At 34.4% G+C, this 18,719-nt stretch overlaps 2 protein-coding genes across 3 annotated transcripts in view; one reads left to right on the forward strand and one right to left on the reverse strand.

The window, feature by feature from the left end:
• Positions 1 to 11: 11 nt before the first annotated feature.
• LOC141485642 (mitochondrial inner membrane protease subunit 2) lies at positions 12 to 3,230 on the reverse strand. Its single transcript, XM_074182719.1, has 2 exons — positions 2,910 to 3,230; positions 12 to 271 (listed from the first exon to the last, which is right to left on the reverse strand). The coding sequence occupies exons 1-2, from the start codon at positions 3,169 to 3,171 to the stop codon at positions 12 to 14; spliced, it is 522 nt and encodes a 173-aa protein (XP_074038820.1). The 5' UTR covers positions 3,172 to 3,230.
• A 1,629-nt stretch (positions 3,231 to 4,859) lies between these two features.
• LOC111505302 (beta-1,3-galactosyltransferase 5) overlaps positions 4,860 to 18,719 on the forward strand; it is a 39,179-nt gene continuing 25,319 nt past the window's right edge. The window contains exon 1 of one of the 2 annotated variants that reach the window (XM_074182689.1): positions 4,860 to 4,944. The gene's annotated coding sequence lies outside the window, so the exon portion shown is untranslated. Of the gene's footprint in view, positions 4,945 to 5,068; positions 5,446 to 18,719 lie in introns of those variants that run through there. The other variant, XM_023160079.2, reaches the window with a different exon arrangement.

Here is an 18,719-nt window from a genome sequence, read left to right on the forward strand (position 1 = left end):
TTTGTGGCTGCTCAGTACTGAGAAAATCCTAGTATAGGTTTAGACACTAGATTCAAAGGTACTCGGGAGTCAGGTAAGAAAGAGTGGATTAGCTGCCAACGAGAAGGGGGCCATACAATGCAAGTGGCTTTCGCAGTAATCAGACCTAGCGATACTGGACCGAATCTGTTAGAGTCCATAGAGTGACCAGTGTGGTCACCTTCTATCCAACAGTGACCTTCAGGAATTCTGATGATTTCTTTTTTATATCCCAAAGTAGCGATTATATCACCTGAAATAAAATTCACATCATGGTTTGTATGTTTAGATTTTATTCACTTATTCAAAGGGCTAAAATACAATTTACAAAATATTATCAAATTACAAAAAAAATTCTGTTTTTCATTTATTTAGCCATACCACTGAATATCCTAAAGGTGATTGATAACACTTTGAAAGATTTGATACAATTTTTTACTAGCAAAAAGGATATAGTAAAGCATTATTGATATTAAAATTTTCTTTATTGATTTGACTTCATTCATTCATTCAAGTTATCATGATCTTTCTGTGAAAGCTTAGTATCGTAGAATTCTCAAGGCAATGAAGTTTGAGATGATCTGCAAAGAGAAGAAATTGAGGGTTTTTAAAGCAGAAAGATAAGTCACCTTTGAAAAGGTTGAACAAAAAGTCCATTTAAAAAGCTAACATAGCAACTTAGCAATGATCCACTGGTCCCCCATGAAATATTTTGGAAGTTAAAGTTTATGGTTGACTATTAAAGTTCTCGGAAGAGCCTGTACAGACAGACAGACTCAACGTGCGATTTGTACTTGAAGTTGGAGATAATTTTATTTTGATATAAAATAAAGTAGTATTTGTAGATCTTTCCTGCATGAAGCCACGCTGGATCATTAACAATATTCTTGCAAAACCAAGAATTATATTTTTTATCAGAAAATACACAATATTTTGGAGATTTCAGAATGGATCTTGGAATTTGCAAATAGCTCTGTAGCTCACAATGTTATCGTTTTTACCTGATTTGAAAATTGGAGATATAGAGCTGTTTTCAGAAGTAAGAAAAAGTTCCTTAATTTCGAGAAATGGTAGATATGGAATGAATATGTGTCATAATGAAATGAATGCCTATACTTGAATAAAGTATAGGGGTGACACCATCTGGACCAAATGACAATTTCCATGGCCAACTTGCTATTCAAGCAACCACATCAACAATTGTAATTTTGCATTCAGTTATACTGAAGATTGTTGATGATTGACTCAAGGGATTATCATTTAAATAAGTTAAAAAAATCAGATATTTGAAATATCAGTTCCTTGTGACAAACTGCATCATTGTAAATTATAATGTAAAATATCAGACATTTTATAAAAATTCATACTTATATTCACAATAATCGAAAAGACTAAGGATTGTTGGATGTTATCTTCAATGTGATTAATTCATTAGAGTAGACTAGTAATCCAAATTTTTAAAAAAGTTTGTGAATACTGTTTTTTCTCTGAACAAGTTTCATAATTGAGTGATCCAATCTGAGAGACCAATAACATATACATTAAAGACATTATACAGATTTTCGTAGAGAAAAAAACTATGAGATTTAAGCTATTCATATCTGGCTCCCAAGTTATATTTCAATTTCAAACTAACTCTTTGTCGCTTTTTAAATCCAAAATAAAAACTTGGATTTTGTACACACCGAGAAAAAATACATCAAATAATTGATGTTATGAGTTGCTGACCAAAAATATTGAAATATATCAAAAAATGTTTTGTCTTTGTTTCTGTAACATCTATTTATAGACAGTATCCAATATTAATAGTCAATACTAAAAGTAAATGAACATCACTGAGGATACACTACAAAAACACACTTTTGTCTATTTTCCAAGATATTTGACTAGTTTCGGCTATTACACCATTTTCAAAACTTTGTGTGTGTGTTTTTGTAGTGTATCCTCAGTGAACATGAATTTCTACAAAATAAACAAGTCGTCAATCAAAGAAGTGAAATGAACATCATCTAAAAAGTATAATCTTATGGTACTCGTTTAAAATTATTGCTCAACTGTGGTCGCTTGTATGTGTATGTTCTATATTTTACCTTTAATCTATTTGGTGTAAACTATTTTTTCTGTTGATTGTGATATTAAATCTTGGTTTGTCTATCTCCAAAGAGTAACCAATACCCACATACAGACTTTGCCTTTGTGGCTTTTCTCAATTTATTTACCATACTGGTTATCACGATTGAAATATAATCAATTACATATTACTCTGTATTTTTCGTGAATATTACTGTGTATTTCAACATAATATTTCTGTACTTTTTTCTTGGTAAACAAATATTAGTACTCATTATTATTATATAATTGAATTAAGTGTATGCCAGTCAATATTTGAAATATACTCCTTGATATATCGTAAATCTGCATGTTGAAAATAAAAAAAATCATTGTATCTCCAGGAAAAGTTGAATTATCTGAATTTTTAGTGAAAACCATGTTTAGGAGAAGAATTCTGTTGAAAATTTCCATTTATTCCCAAGTTATCATAGTGTCTGGCATCAGGAATGTTGTGGTCACCACCTAAAATTATTGTGCAGTTGTGGCACATTCATGTATTTTTTTATACAGAATGATATTGACTAGTATATTTAGATTTGGGCTGGATTCATGCACCAGTCATAAATCACAAGTTTAAAGTTAATTCATGTTTTCTATCTGTTATCACCTAAACGTACGATTTTTTCACAAAGATATTATATAATATCTATGCTCATCCATATATGTTGTCATTGAAAATTAAAGATCCAACTGCTTATAACTTGTGACTGACAACTGGTGCAATATAATAAAATCACCCTCAGATATATTCATGTATTTATTTACGTTCAGCCTCTTACCCTGAACTCCAACGACTCTCTTAATGATTTTTTGTGATGGATCTTTGGGAGAAATTAATGACACGATGTCTCCACGATTAATTTCTTCTGATTTTACAACCCATTTGTTCAGAAATACATAATCTGTTTGATTCACATCGGGGTTTAGCGCAGGTTGCATAGAAATTCCATCAACCCTGGCTACATATCCAAAAACATCTATGATTGTTATACCAATGGGTACTCCGAAAAATATTGTTTTCACAAAATTTGGAATTTTCATGGATACTTTAAGAATAACCTAACCTAAACGGCGACAGACGACGAACTGTCAATAAGGGCTTTGACATTTTGCCGACGGCGCTGGCATCTGTTGTTTAAAAGATTTTCTGGAAATGAAAGTATGCTGTTCAAATATTTTCGTAATGTCTGGCATAACGAATCTACGACTAATTTCACTGAAATACAACGTTTCCTTTGCAAGTCTATAATTTTTAAGGAATTAATATCGCTGATTGAAGTTTTCTTCAGAAATTGTCAGCAACATCTCTTGGCGAGTATCTTTTCTTTACATGTCGCTGAAAAAGATCTCTTCTTTGAACGCAGGTTAAGATCCAGTCTTATAAAACTATGAACTGTTCGACTATCGACTAATAGGTGGCGCAACCATTAATTTAGAGCGATTTGTTATTTGGTAATTACAAAAGTATGAAGAAGAAAAATATTTTGGGGATTTCCATATTCTTGATTCTTTTCAATAAACAGAAAAAATTTCGGCGTGTTAATAATAATAATAAATTGTTTATTTGTTTTCATTGAAAAATGAAATGAAGAGAGATTTTTTTATTTTTTCAATAAATGTAAAAAGAAAATCAATGCATTATAATTCCACATGATTGAATAGATATTCATATTAATTTTATGAATAGTGAAACTTTCTTATAGTTACAAAAAGTGAGGTTTTTCACATTTGCGACGCAACGATTATGAAAAGCGTAATTATTTTTTACGAATCTTATGAAAAATATATTGCTCATCCTAAAGGCTTTCATTGCTGAATAAGAGGTAACGATTATTTTCTATTCTAATCCAGTACCTTTCACATTTTACGAAGAAAGTAGGGACCAGCATTGTTTTCGTCATAAGTCGCGTAATTTGAATGATAAGAAATTTCCTAAAAAGCAACCGCTGATGGAGAGTCAACTTTGAAGTTGAGACTGAATCTCAATTTTTGCACAGATCGGTGATGTCTGTTTAAAAATCTGTTTTTAAAATCTGTTTTTTCGTTAATCAGCTGCCGCCCCCATACGAACGACAACTCTCAGAAGTTGAGAAACTTGTGCGAGCTAAGGACTAACGAGGTCTTACCTTTTAACGTGTGATTCCTAACACGGAATCCGATGTCCGACAAAATGATACAGTATCACCGTATTCAGGGCCGTATTTGGAAGTCTGGGGGCTCTGGGGCAACGAAGAAGTGGAGGCTCCTAATTGTTAATTATTTTCCAACTAAATAATTCTTTTCAAAGTCTTTCAAAAATTTCAACAAATAAAATCATTTCAACAAAGAATATAGTAATTTTTTGAAGTCAAATACAATTTATTATCAAAAAGTAAAATACTGCGTTAACGAATGGATCTTTTTTTTGGACGAAAAGTTGTGGATGATTTCGCTGAAATCTATGAGTGATTCAAGAATAGGGCCCTTCTGACTGACGGCCTCGTTTTACAGATTAACGTCACGTGATATTAACTTTTACTTTTTGCACTGGTCGAATGAATATAAAAATTTGAAGAAGAAAACAATACTTAGTAGTTAGACGAACAAATCCCCTAAGGTGGAAAAATTGGGGGAAATTTGTCTAACCCTGTACAACTAAGGGCGCTTTCAGACACACAATGCGTCACTGATTCCGTTTACGACCCAATGTCGCCAGAATAACGATGTAGAGCAGCCGCCAGTCTGGATCCATATTGTTTGTCTGCTTATCAAAAAATAGCATCAATACTTTCAAAAGGTGTTTGAAGAATTATTATGACCTGTTGTTTCAGTTCAGTGAGTAGAATTGGTAATTCTAAGAAAATTGATGTTTGCAATTATCCGAAAATTGCAACTGAAAGTTCCAAAACTCAGATATTATGGACCGCTTGGCAACGCCGTAGCGGCAAACCTCTTGTCTTCTGTTTTCATTTTAGTCTAGTTAACATTGTCTATGGTTGAGAACGTTCCTCTGCTGAAATGAATATTCAATCTTTCAGTTGAAAAGTAAACAGAATCTACTGATTTCAGTGTGTTACAATTTAGAAACTCTTGATCACGTTATCGGGCGGAGTGTTGGTGTGTCTGAGTGTCTGTTTTGCAGATCAATAGTCTCCAGCCGGCTTCTCCGCGAAACAGTTGATAAGAGTGGTAATGAACTGATTTCAAACAAAAAGATTCAATCGAAAGGAACGTCAAACGATCATCGCAAATCGACCCTTCTTGGAAGAGATCGTCTATACTCAATTATTCCCACAACTTGGAATTTTAGATCTGAGGTACCTGACATATTCTCAGGTAAGTATGTATATTGCTAATCATCAGTTGTTTATTATTCTGAACAGGTTCTGTCACCTCTCTTCACATGACTTCTCGCTGGCTGCACATTGTTTTGTTTTTGGGCCTGTCTAGGCATCCGGCTGTCCGGCCGGACAGGGAGATGAAAATGCTAGTCTGCTTTACAAGTTGAAATTCGTGTAAAATAGAAATAAAGCTCATGAAAATACGTGCGATAGTTCTTTTTGTGATCTATTTCAATAATTTTACAGGACATGAACATAGCAATTGGCATTAACAAATTAAAATGAAAGGAAGGCATTTGGTTTTTCTCTAATAATTCAAAACTATCATTAATTAGAGAATATAAAAAATGGTTTCTGAAATAGGGGAAAATTTAACAATATAAGTGTCACACTTCCTGGAACTCTTTCATTATTTACGATATACAGGGTGTTTCCTAACTACGATACAAAACTTAGTGGGTGATTTGTTTGGTCGTTTTAAGAGTTGCTTCGTTTCTGACATACAGGGCGTTGAAGTTTGAAAACCGCTATTTATAAAATATCATAAATATCCTTACACCAATTTGGTTGAAATTTGCTACTTCAAATAAGCGTAGCAAATTTACTCCAAATCTCTGTAAGGTTATTTATGACATTTTATAAAAAGCGATTTTTTTACTGCAACGCCCTGTATCTCAGAAACGTGGCAACTCCGGACATATGTTCATAGGAACGTTTTTTCTTAAAACAATCTAACGAATCATCCTCTGAAGTTTCGTACCGTAATTAGAAAACACCCTCTATAATAATGTGAAGCCATTGTATATACTCACAATTAAGAAGATCTTGTGTTTACTAAAGTTAATTTTTTTTATTACAATTTTTTAAATTTAGCAATCAATGAAATTTTCAAATATCTTAGATAATGTTGAAATTTTTTGTAGAACTGTTATATTATTCTGCAACTGAAAGTGGCACTAATCAACTCTGGATACATTTTTTACGTCATCTGTTGATAAGATATCTAAGTATTTATAAACGTAAGTGTATATAAAAGAATCTTTATAATTCCAGAAACGGTCGCATGTAGCAAAACTAGGTACACTTTAAAAAAAAGTTTTTTATAACACTATAGATTGAAGTATTGAACTGATATTATTTTCAAACTATTAAACATACGACATTCAGGTGGTTTTTCATAGAAATGAGTTATATTTTCTCTTTGATATAACTTGTTGGATGCCAATGCCAATATTATACTGGGCCTTCAAGATAACTTTGTTCAGTGGTGAAATATCAGCCTAATTATCTTTTAATCATATTTATATCTCTTATCGTTCGAATTATATCCTTGTTTCAATTAGGAACTTCTGATTTATGATATTTCAGATTTTTATCTAATCGCTTATTTATACTTTGCTATAATTTTACCTATGTATTATAATGAGTGTGCTAATAATTATAATAATCATAAGAACAATAATACCAATAATAATATAGGAATAGACGGTAATGAGAAAGCTGACACTGCAGCAAGAGCTGCAACTGAGAATAATGTCGATCTGAATATACCTGTGAGTCCAAATGACACAAAAAATTCATAAAAAAACTCAATACTCATCAAATGGCAACACGATTGGACAAAACAACGATTCAAAATTGAAAGATATCAAACCTGATATTGCAGCCATGAGACTTCCACAAGGGCTAACGAGAAGAGAACAAGTCATAATAACACGACTTAGGATAGGACATACGAACTCAACACCCTCCTATATACTGAGAAGACAAAGACAACCATCCTGCGAAAATTTTCAAACTTTAATGACGGTTAAACACCTTCTCTTAGAATGCCACCAGTATGTAGCCGATCGACAACGATATAACTTACCGGATAATATCAGAACTTGCCTCGGTACCAAAGCTATAAGAAATATTTTGAACTTTCTGAAAGCAACAGATATCGTATACTACAAAATGGCTAATGACCTCAGCAGTCGATGTCAGAATAATAATAAAAAAAAATAATAATGGTAGGGAGAAACTGTATCAATTCGACGTAAAGACCCGAAAAATGATGCATCTCCATAGGATTTTGTATTCCAAATCGTACGTTCCACGGTTGTACTTCCCTCGACAATAGGGAGGCCGTATAGTTTGAAATGTCTACATGACAGAATGGTAAGGATGGAGTCTGTAAATTCGTCAGAAGTTCAGATCCCCTTCTCTGCATGGTCTGTGACCATGAGAAAGCAGGAATTGGAGCATTCCTCTTTAGGGCAGCTGTCCGAGCAGCTGATGAATTCGGTTTAGTTTTTGACACTGAACGAGATGATCACAACCCTATCACCGAGTTGAAACCCGTTCAGCAAAAGGATCACTTCTGCGGCAACACAAGGATAAGCCAGTGCATGGGGTCTTCTTCAATAACGTCTCAGGTCGAGTGGGCTGAAGTCGAAAACTGAGGGGTTCATCATGGCCTGCCAGAATGGTGTCTTTAACACCATCCATCCGAGATCCTATTGCAGTTGGTGTCAGCCATTACCACCTACGGTACTCTTATAGTATTGACGAGACACCGGTGTTGACCTACGCTCCGGGAGATATCGAATCCGTTGTGATAAACGTGAAGTGCCGAATTTATTGGAATTCTCCGTTTCCCACCCTCAGGCTCATACAAGATCATAAGCCTGATGCAGTTCTGCTCGACGACCAGAGCAAGACGATATTTGTTGTGGGCTTTTCAGCTCCTGGCGAGAAGAATATCGTCCAAAAAAAGGAGGAAAAATGGATGAAATATCGAGATTTTCTCTCCAAACTCCTTCGCAGACTCTATCCAGACCACTCTGTCAAGATGGTTTTCCGCTTTGAGACAGAAATCTTAGCCGGACAGATGCAGCAGGCTGTCATTCTTAGCTCACTGCGCTGGCTCAGGGCTCATGATTCTTGGACCCAATTATCACCTGACTTTTCCCCTTCTCAGGTCGAGTGGGCTGGAGTCGGAAATATATAGAGAGGTAGGTTCCTGACACGAGATACAGGATCTGCAGGGAGGCGTCTGAGACCCTAATGTACTTGTTGTCAACATGTCCAGCACATGAGGTCTCAGCCGGTTTTCATCGATATGATGCCCTTATACTTCTTTATTACCATCTACGGCACTTTTACGTTGTGGGGAATTAGAAGTGCTGAATTTATTGGAACCGTTAATTTCGTACCCTCAGACTAATAACCCTGATATAGTTCTTTTCGACCAACAGAGAAAAACGATATTCGTCGTGAAGTTTTCAGCTCCCGGTGACACGAATATCGCCCGAAAAGAGGACGAAAAACGAATGAAGTTTCGAGATTTTCTCTTCGAACTCCGCAGACTCTGTCCAGATCACTCTGTTACAATGGTCGCTCTGATTATTGCTGTTCTCTCTACTCTCGAATTTGCACGAGGGCGGTAATTTTGGTCGGACACATACAGAAGGCTATCATTCTAGGCTCACTGCGCTTGCTCAGGGCACATGATTCTCGGACCCAATGCACACTCACCCCGCGGTGTGGGTAGTGGTCATTGGTTGATAATGCTGGCGCGCCTTCCAGAATATGTCGGAGCTTCGGTGATAATTATGATAACAATAATAAAGTGTCTATACGGAGTTTAGCATGGCTAACATGGCTATTTTACCACTAAATGAAATGTATATCATGTAAATGTATAAGAAAACTTTATTTATCTACAGATGATAGCGTTTTAGACTTGTTTCACTACTCCCTGAAAACGAAATAAAAAAGGATTAGATTTTCAAGAAGGTATTGAACAGAGTTGCTGCCCGGTAAGAAAATTAGCGTTCATATAATTTTAAAGAATATTTTGTAATTTTGAGATCAGTTGAACGAAGTTATTGCTTATGTATGTTGGTCAGTCTCTGGGGTCAACATACAAAGTTTAAATACGTGATGCTCACGTCAAGTACGTTTAAAATCTGTTTTTTCCTTAATCAGCTGTCGCACCCTTACGAACGACAACCCTCAGAAGTCGAAACTTGTGCGAGCTAAGGATTAACGAGGTCTTACCTTTTAACGTGTGATTACTAACAATTAATCTCATTAACAAATGGGGTAGTACGGGTTTGGTAACTAACCCCAAAAAAGAGTATGATTTAGGCGTTTTGTACTTAATGTATCCGGGAGGATGTTTGTAGACCTAGGTAAGGGCCACGCAGTATTACATCAGTCAGTATCATTAAACCGTTTGCGCGCCTGATTAGTGGGTTTATATATAATAAAAACTTCAGATCATGGTCCGAGTTATGGTCACTAGTCAATCCTAGAACTGTTACAGATTCGGTGTATGTTATATACTGCCCATCGAGTTGTAACTTTTCTATGGCCCTCTGTCGGTCTCTGTTTGCTTAAAATCAGATGTTCTATAGGTATGATCAGTGTAGTAGAGGTTGGTCTCATCTGCATATACAGTGCATTTCTTTAATGTCCCTCCCCCCCCTTTTATTTTTTGAACGGGTCAACAAATTGAAATTTGGGATAAAATAATTTCCTGAAGACAAACACATTACCTAATATCGATATTTGTACAAATATTCCTTTTTATCTGCCATATGGCAATTCCAACAACCCGATAAGGTTTGTTAAGTTATTTTTTGTTTATAAAAACGACAAAAACTGTCAGTACGACAATGAACATCATTGTTCAGTTAGAATATTCTCATTTAGTTTTCGGTCTTACTAGTAGAACTGAACTGTCTAATTATTTCCTCGTGAATGTTAGTGAGGTGTCTCCTTCTACTGTGTGGAGACTTTTGAAGAGAAATAGGTATCATCCATACAAAATTAAAATGGTACACCAATTGACTGAAGACGACCCTGATCGAAGAACAGAATTCTGCGAAATCATGACGGAAACGATTGCAAGGCATCCTACCTCATCCTACCTATCTCCACATTACTTGTTTTAGTGACGAATGTACATTTTTTTTAAACGTCAACGTTCACAGACAAAATTGTCGTTATTGGAGTGACACCAACCCTCACGTTTTCCTGGAAACACATACCCAATATCCAGAAAAAAAGAATGTTTGGACAGAAATATTGGGAAACCATATTGTAAGTACCTCTATTTATTGATCAACATTCAACAGGGGAACTGTATTTGAATATGCTGGAAACTACTGTTGACCCTCTCATCACTGAAATCGTCGAAGCGAATCCTAATGGATTCGATATGGATATTGTATTCCAACAAGATGAAGCACCACCACATTACTCCAGACAAGTGAGAAACTATTTGGATACTACTTTTCCCGGTCGTTAAATTGGCCGTCGAGGTCTTACAGAATGGCCAGCTCGCTCGCCAGATTTGACACCTTTGGACTTTTTGATTGGGCTATTCGAAGCAAAAGGTGTACGAAACTGAACGTGCTGCAATATTGGATATACGGCAGAGAATAATAAACCATTTCGAGCATCTTCTGACCGGACCTCAAGCTTATTACCTCATATTATTTAGGTAAATGTCTATGTATTCAGGCAATTATTAAAAGTTCCGCCATTTTGTAGTAGTTGAAGATATTGACATTATATTCTAGGGTTGTGAAGCATTTGTCAGGAGCTACAAAAAGATGAATCGCAAGACCCTCATTATCCCAAATTTCAATTTTTTGAGTTGACATGTTCGAAAATAAAAGGGGGGCATTAAAGAAATGTATTGTATATGAATAAAGAATGTATTCAATACTTTATAAAACTCGGAAGTGTAAGTATTCAAAAGCAATGGTGCAAGAACAGAACCCTGTGGGTCTCCGTGACTGACCGTAAGTTCAGAGGATTGGTTATCTTTCACAACTCGCTGGCTTCTCTCATATATGAATGACTTCGAAAGGGCATAACACTCCTAACTTAATCCAAAGTACTGTAATGTGTAACACAAACGGATAATAGTCTAGGAGACCAATAGAGTAGCTTTATACTTGTCTATATCTTCAATAATGTCATCGGTGATTTTTAGAAGTGCATTGGCCGTACTATGATTTGGTCTAAAACCTGAGTGATGAGAATTTTGTGCGCGTTGACATAATTATACATTAGCTCGGTAGCCTCGGTACGGTAGTCTGGGTAGTCACTTAATCCATCGCTGTTTGAAACGGTGCCGGTGCGGTGGTTCGAACCGCAAGGTCGGACGATCGATTTTCACTTGCTATCGTCCAACCCGTGTTAGGAATCACACGTTAAAAGGTAGGACCTCGTAAGTCCTTAGCTCGCACAAGTTTAGACTGTTGATAGTTGTCGTTCGTAGGGGTGCGACAGCTGGTTAACGAAAAAATAGATTTGAACAGCTCATAAACAACTTCTTCCAGAACTGACCACAATTGTTGTAAATGGCAGTTTGCTTTTTTAATTGAAAAGGGGAATTAAACATTGCGTTTATGTTTATGCAATCCCACATGACGAGATGTGCGTGTATGCGGAATAATATAACACTGTTCAATTTTATTGAAGTCCTTGGAGATTTTAACCAGCAACATGAACGTATCAACGTAAAAAAACAACTATAACGACTATTGTTGTATGGTTGGTTTTAATCTGAATTGTTCGTTCGTAGAAATGTTTTTGTATGCATTGAAAAAATGTATGAAAAAAATTAAACAATTAACGCTGACCTTACTTGTATCAGATCATAAACTTGGACTGGTCCATTCCAATTGAGGATGCTACTATATAGTGAAACGCGTATTGCAAATAAAGTCTGTATTGTAATTTTTTTAAATTATTATCATGAATAGTGATATTGAAAGAAAGATGGAAATATTCAATGGATTTATTTACCAATTATTTGACTATCATTATCCTGGCCTGAAGATTTTTCTCCGTATCAATGGTCTTGGTGTTTTCGAAACTTATTGTGTGGCCTGTTTCCTGGTAGTGTTTGAAGAGAGATGATCCTGGGTTTTATTTGCGAACAACTAGTTCATGTTCATAGACTCTTATGATGCACTGTTTGGAACCTTTGGTGTAGTAATGAATATTACTGGAGTTTTTTCCCCAACACCAAATCGTTATTTTTAATACCTCGACACGTGTTTCGATCACCAAGTGATCATCTTCAAAGAGGAAGATTAACACTAGAAACTAATGCGAAGCTAACCCTATTTATGCTATATAGGTATCCCATACAGGTAAACCATCCAGGCGTACCACCCATACAGGTATACCAACCTAAATTAATTTTACAATTTTGCCTTATCTATTATTTTACAATATATGTTTATATAAAACAATTTTCAGCTATATAAAAATTGATTTCACAATATTGCCTATCCAAATTTATTTTTGCAATATGTCCTTATGTAGTAATCAGTAAACCCAACAATATTATTTTATTTTAACAAGCTATATAGTATGCTCTTTGGTATAGGTCCGTCATCGTTATTCATAATATTATCGTGTGTATACTTATTTCTACACTCTCATAGGCATCTAGTTGCCTGTTGTTGTTAACTTGTCTAACTAATCTTAATGAACTGGAATGGTTTTGTTGCAAAATATGATGGGCGACTGCTGATTTTTCAGGTCTTCCATATTTAGAGTGTGCTATGTGTTCCTTATATCTTACTTTAATAGATCTTTTTGTCTGTCCATAATATTTTGCATCGCAGTCCTTACATTCAATTTCGTAAATTCCACACTTTTCCGAATTCTCGACTTTGTCTTTTGGACTTCCCAAAAGGCTCTGTAGTGTATGACTTGTTTTAAAAAACACCTTCATACCTAGGTCCTTGAAAATCTTTCTAAAGTTCCTCGTATATTGGTGGTATGGAACTGAGATGTATAACACGTGTTTCGATCATCTTCAAAGAGGAAGATTAAAACTCACATCTCAGTTCCATACCACCAATATACGAGGAACTTTGGAGAGATTTTCAAGAAACTAGGTATGAAGGTGGTTTTTAAAACAAATCATACACTACAGAGCCTTTTGGGAAGTCCAAAAGAAAAAGTCGAGAATTCGGAAAAGTCTGGAATTTACAAAATTGAATGTAAGGACTGCGATGCAAAATATTATGGACAGATCTATTAAAGTAAAGTAATATCACAATATTAAGTTTTATAAAAAATAGAATAAATAAAAAAAACACAGTTACTTTTATTATAGAACAAAGTATTGAAAAAAAAATGTTTATAACAATTTTTTTTAAATAAAAAATTAAAAAGAGAATAAAAAAAGTGTTTTCAAAATCTTAAAGAACAATAGAATTTATGATAAAAAAACGGTTCCTTATTTTTAATATTTAGTTGCAAAAAACGATTGTTAATTAACAAACGCATTTTTTAGCAACAAAGATATTTTTTAAGAAACCATTTTTTTTCTAAAAATTATGTTTTTTTTCTATTAACATAATGCAAAAAAAAATTTCGAATTGCTTATAAACAATATTAACAATAGCTGTAAAAAATTAAAAAAAAATTATTAATTAGTTTTTAACCATGAGACATTGAAACAAAAAAAAAATTATAATGTATTTTTAATAAAATTATAATTTTCAATTGTTAATAAAAAAATAGAAAATAACAATTTTTTTATTCTGGCAACGGTAATCTATTTTTTTGCCTATTAAGGATAACTTCACCAAAGAAAAAAAATGCCAGGGTTTTAGTTTAATCATTATAGGAATTTTTATATAAACTTTCAATTCAGAAAAAGTTATTAATTAACAAATTTATAATTAACGTTAAAATTGGGATAAACATTTTTTGACTGCGGATTATTGTTTATTGATGTATCCCAACATTACATGAATTTTTTCATTCCTTAATATTTACATTTAATATGTTTGAATATTTTTTTTTGTTTTTATGTCAGAGTGACGAAAGGCGCGCGGAAGCCAGACTACCCGCTTTTGGCTCTATTTTCAGGACTCTGTAAAAATTATAAATAATCGAGATAAAGTTTCGGGAGTCGGGACTTTTTTTACGCAAATTCATTGATCTTTTCAAATATTTTTTCAAATTTCCTAAATTTTGAAAATTTTCCGAGATATTAAGAAAAAAGTTAAGCCCCATTTTTTTTCACTTAATTGTTTATAACTTTTGTAATTTTTATCGGCGCGTTTTCGGACCTTTCCTTTAACTTTCTCGGCAAAAATACGAATCGAATGACACCTTGGTCGTAATTTTTGGACAGGGCTGAAAAATGTCACCAAAAAGAGCTAAATCGAGTACATGTGAACCAGACTATCCTGAATGTTCACAAATATACTTGTATAACGGAAATATAAAGATAATGGAAGATAACAAAAAGCTGGTTAGTGAAAGGCGCATGTTGGAATGCAGCTGTTGAGAAGAAATTTTATTTTGGGTAGCAAAACACGTTTATCAATTTATTGCAAGAAGCGAATTCCAAGTATTACATTGTAAACAAACAAGTAATGCAACGGGATACTTTCACGCAATTGAAAACTGTACTGTGTTTACCATAGACTGATTGAATCGTCGATTACACTATACTTTAAGATTGAGATTCCTGTAAACTGGTTCAGCGACTCATACGTGTAGAATTTTCATGTGAATCCATCGACCAATATGACTTGCTTGATTTCAGTTACGTGGATCGTTTGAAAAACCGACAGGTACCGTTAGTGTCACTGTTAGTGTGACAGTACAGTGTTGCGTATTCGCAAGATGCATACAAACCCTGATGTTTTTATCAATTCGCTTTGGTTTTGTCAAAAACTCTCGACGCGAGAAATAAAATCTACACAACTTTGTGCACATGTCGGTAGATGCTGCAAATCGTTTATTCCTGTATGTAAACAACATTCAAAATTGAAGTGCCAACTTGACAATCTTTACAAAAAATTACCAATAATAAATTCGAAGATATCACTTGAGTCAAGCTACTCTTCCAGTTACCTCTGGTGGTTTAGGTATTCGATTAGGCTCTTCCCTCTCACTGCCAGCATTTCTCTTCTCTTATAACGGTTCTCGTCATTTGATCAACTTCATTCTTTCCAAATCTTTGATGCGTATTACTTGAATTGTAAAAATAAATGGCTATCTCAAACGAAAAATACCCTTCCCGAAAATAAAAAGTATCAGAGAGCCTGGGATTTATTATCCAATGATCAATTTGGTTCATAATTAACTTCTTGAGTCAGTTGAACGTTCCAATATTCAAATGGCTAGACACAAAGCTGTTATGTCCAAACAATTTGGTGCCTCGCTGAATGCTCTTTCCGTGTCTTCTTTGAGTACCCTCTTAGATGATGACTTTTTTAGGATTTCGATAGGTCTGTGGTTAGGCTATTCAATTTGTGTTAGTCATGAATGTAGATGTGGATCCACTGTAGAAGAAAATAGTTACCATGGCCTAAGTTGTAAATTTAGTTCTGGCAGATTTTCAAAACATCATTCCTTTAATTATTTTATAAAAGGAGCTCTACCCACTGCAGAGGTTCCTTCAGTTCTTGAACTCCTTGGTATTAGTCGACATGATGGAAAGTGTCCAGATGGAACGAGTGTAATTCCTTGGAAATTTGGAAAACCTCTGATTTGGGACTTCACCTGCGTGGATATAGTTGCAGTTTCACACCTTACTGCTACGTCTAATTCCACTTGTGCAGCTGCTATGATTGTAGAAAAATCAAAACTTCGGAAATACTCCACTTCGCTAAGTTCCTACTGTTTCTTTCCTGTTGCAATTGAAACCTTTGGTGTTTTTGGATCTCATGCTTCTGAATTGTTGAAAGAAATCGGTAGAAGAATGATTAATTCTACTAATGACAACCGAATCTATTCATTTTTAATTCAAAGAATCAGTATCGCCACTGAAAGAGGTAATGCCACATCGATATTGGGAACTCTTCCGTCTACTCAAAAATTAGATGAAATATTCCTGAACCCACAAATCAAATCAAAATTTCCTATGAACATCGCAAAATGGAGTAAGCAGATTGATCATTTCTCAATTGTCTCAGAAGATACAGAGGAAAATAAACAAGTTCTGGACCTCATTCCGTTGGTCCAATGATGGGAAGAATCATCGCATCCGTGATTACTGGAAAGAAAATAACGGTGGCGAACGTATCATCAACAGTTTCAACAACTACCGAAAACTATATAGGACTATTATCAGAAGAGCAAAAAATAACTATTATCACTCTAGAATCAATGACGCTGATAACAAATCAAAAGAAACCTGGAAGATTGTTAACCAGTTGAGAGGCAAACAAAACAAAGAAAATACAGAAATAAAGCTAGATCCCAACGTAATTAACCACTACTACTGCACTATAGCAGAAAAGATAACAGCACCACTTGAGCAATCCCGCGATCCCTCAACATATCTCCAAAACATTCAGGTTGAAGAATCATTTCACTTCTATGTAACAAATGCTGAGAAGATCAAACTAACAATTAGAAGTTTCAAAAATAAAAAAACGTCAGGGATAGACTGTCAATCGATAAAAATTTTTGAAAATTTACCTGGCAACGCTTTGGAGGTCTTAGCCACTCTTATAAATCACTCATTTTCAACAGGAAATTTCCCTCATTTTCTCAAAACGGCGGTAGTCATACCGCTATCCAAAGGAGGAGATCAAAGAGACCCAAGTAATTTGAGACCAATTTGTTTAATTCCTACCCTGGCCAAAATAATTGAAAAATTAGTCAAGTATAGAATAATAGAATTTTTAGAGGCCAACAAAATAATTAATGATCATCAATTTGGTTTTCAACAAAAAAAGGGCACAAATGATGCGATTTTTAATTTTTTAGAAATGGCCTATAAAAACATAAATGATGGGGAAGCTCTGGTTGCGGTATTCTGTGATTTGTCGAAAGCTTTTGACTGCGTCAATCATGGAATACTGCTACAGAAGCTTCATCATTATGGATTTAAAGGCATGGAATATAATTGGATGTGCTCTTATCTAGCAGGAAGAAGTCAATTTGTCAGGACATCGACACACTCTTCTATACTAGATATCAAGTGTGGAGTACCCCAAGGATCAATCTTGGGCCCTATCCTTTTCCTCCTCTACATAAATGATCTGGCATACATAAATATCAAGGGAAGGTTCACAATGTTTGCCGACGACACCACAATTCTGTGGCATGAAAAGAATATAAACACCCTGCAGAGCAACGTGGAGGGTGATCTCAAGACAGTAAAACAGTGGTGTGATGATAATCTTTTAGCATTCAACACAAAAAAAACCAAAGTAGTCACTTTCAAGTGTACCCTAGCAGAACTATCTCTAGGGGAAACCATGATTGAAGATAACCCATCTACGAAATTCTTGGGGCTTCAAATAGATGGTAGACTAAAATTTGAGGACCACATAACAAACCTTAAAAAAAAAATTGCCTCAGGATGTTATGCTCTCAGAGTGGTTTCAAATGAATTGGGATTCCAGGCGGCCAAATGTGCATACTATGCATTGGTAGATGCACATTTGAGATACGGAATAGCGTTCTGGGGAGCATGCACATCCCAGTTATTCGATTCTATCTTTGTAATACAAAAAAGGGCAGTTAGATACATTTGCAAAGCCCAATGGACAGAATCTTGTAGGCCGTTATTCAAAAAGACTAAAATATTAACCCTGACGTCGATATTCATTCTAGAAACAGCAAGCCTAATATACAAAAACAAGTTCAAATATACTGAAGGTAACATAGCATATGATACACGACAGGTTGATCAGCTTAGAACTACAAAACCAAACTCGACTTTAATAAAAAATTCTGTTATTTACAATGGTTTAAAAATATTCAACAAGGTACCTTTGTCCATAAGAGTATCTGAAAGTTATGAAATATTCAGGAAAAACCTAAAAAATCATCTCATCGACAAGGTTTATTATAACTTGACAGAATATTACGATGATTAACTAAACTCATGACGAAATAATTTTATTTATACAAATTTTAATTCTATTGACAACTTTATTTATACAACATTAATTTTATTTATACAATATTAATTTTACCTATACAAGTGTAACTCTAATTTTAATCTTATTTTAATTCTAATTTAATTTTATCTTACAATTTTAATTTTTTAAGACAATTTTATTTATACATAAAAACTTAATTTATACATATTTATAAGATACTCTCTCCCTCATCTATGATCTGAACTTAGTATTATTTACATTGTAACTTAGTGTTTAATAAGTACCTGCCAATGGAAAAAAGCTTATTCCCTATTTCATATATTGCATCTATCGTATGGTAACACGCATTAGAGTTACAAAGTGTTTGTTAACAAGATGTTAGTTCTTA

The sequence above is a fragment of the Leptinotarsa decemlineata genome, unplaced genomic scaffold (genome assembly GCF_025532065.1).
Source record: "Leptinotarsa decemlineata unplaced genomic scaffold, Ldec_3_MD MMD2_tig00026328_RagTag_RagTag, whole genome shotgun sequence".
NCBI classification, from domain to species: Eukaryota; Metazoa; Arthropoda; class Insecta; order Coleoptera; family Chrysomelidae; genus Leptinotarsa; species Leptinotarsa decemlineata.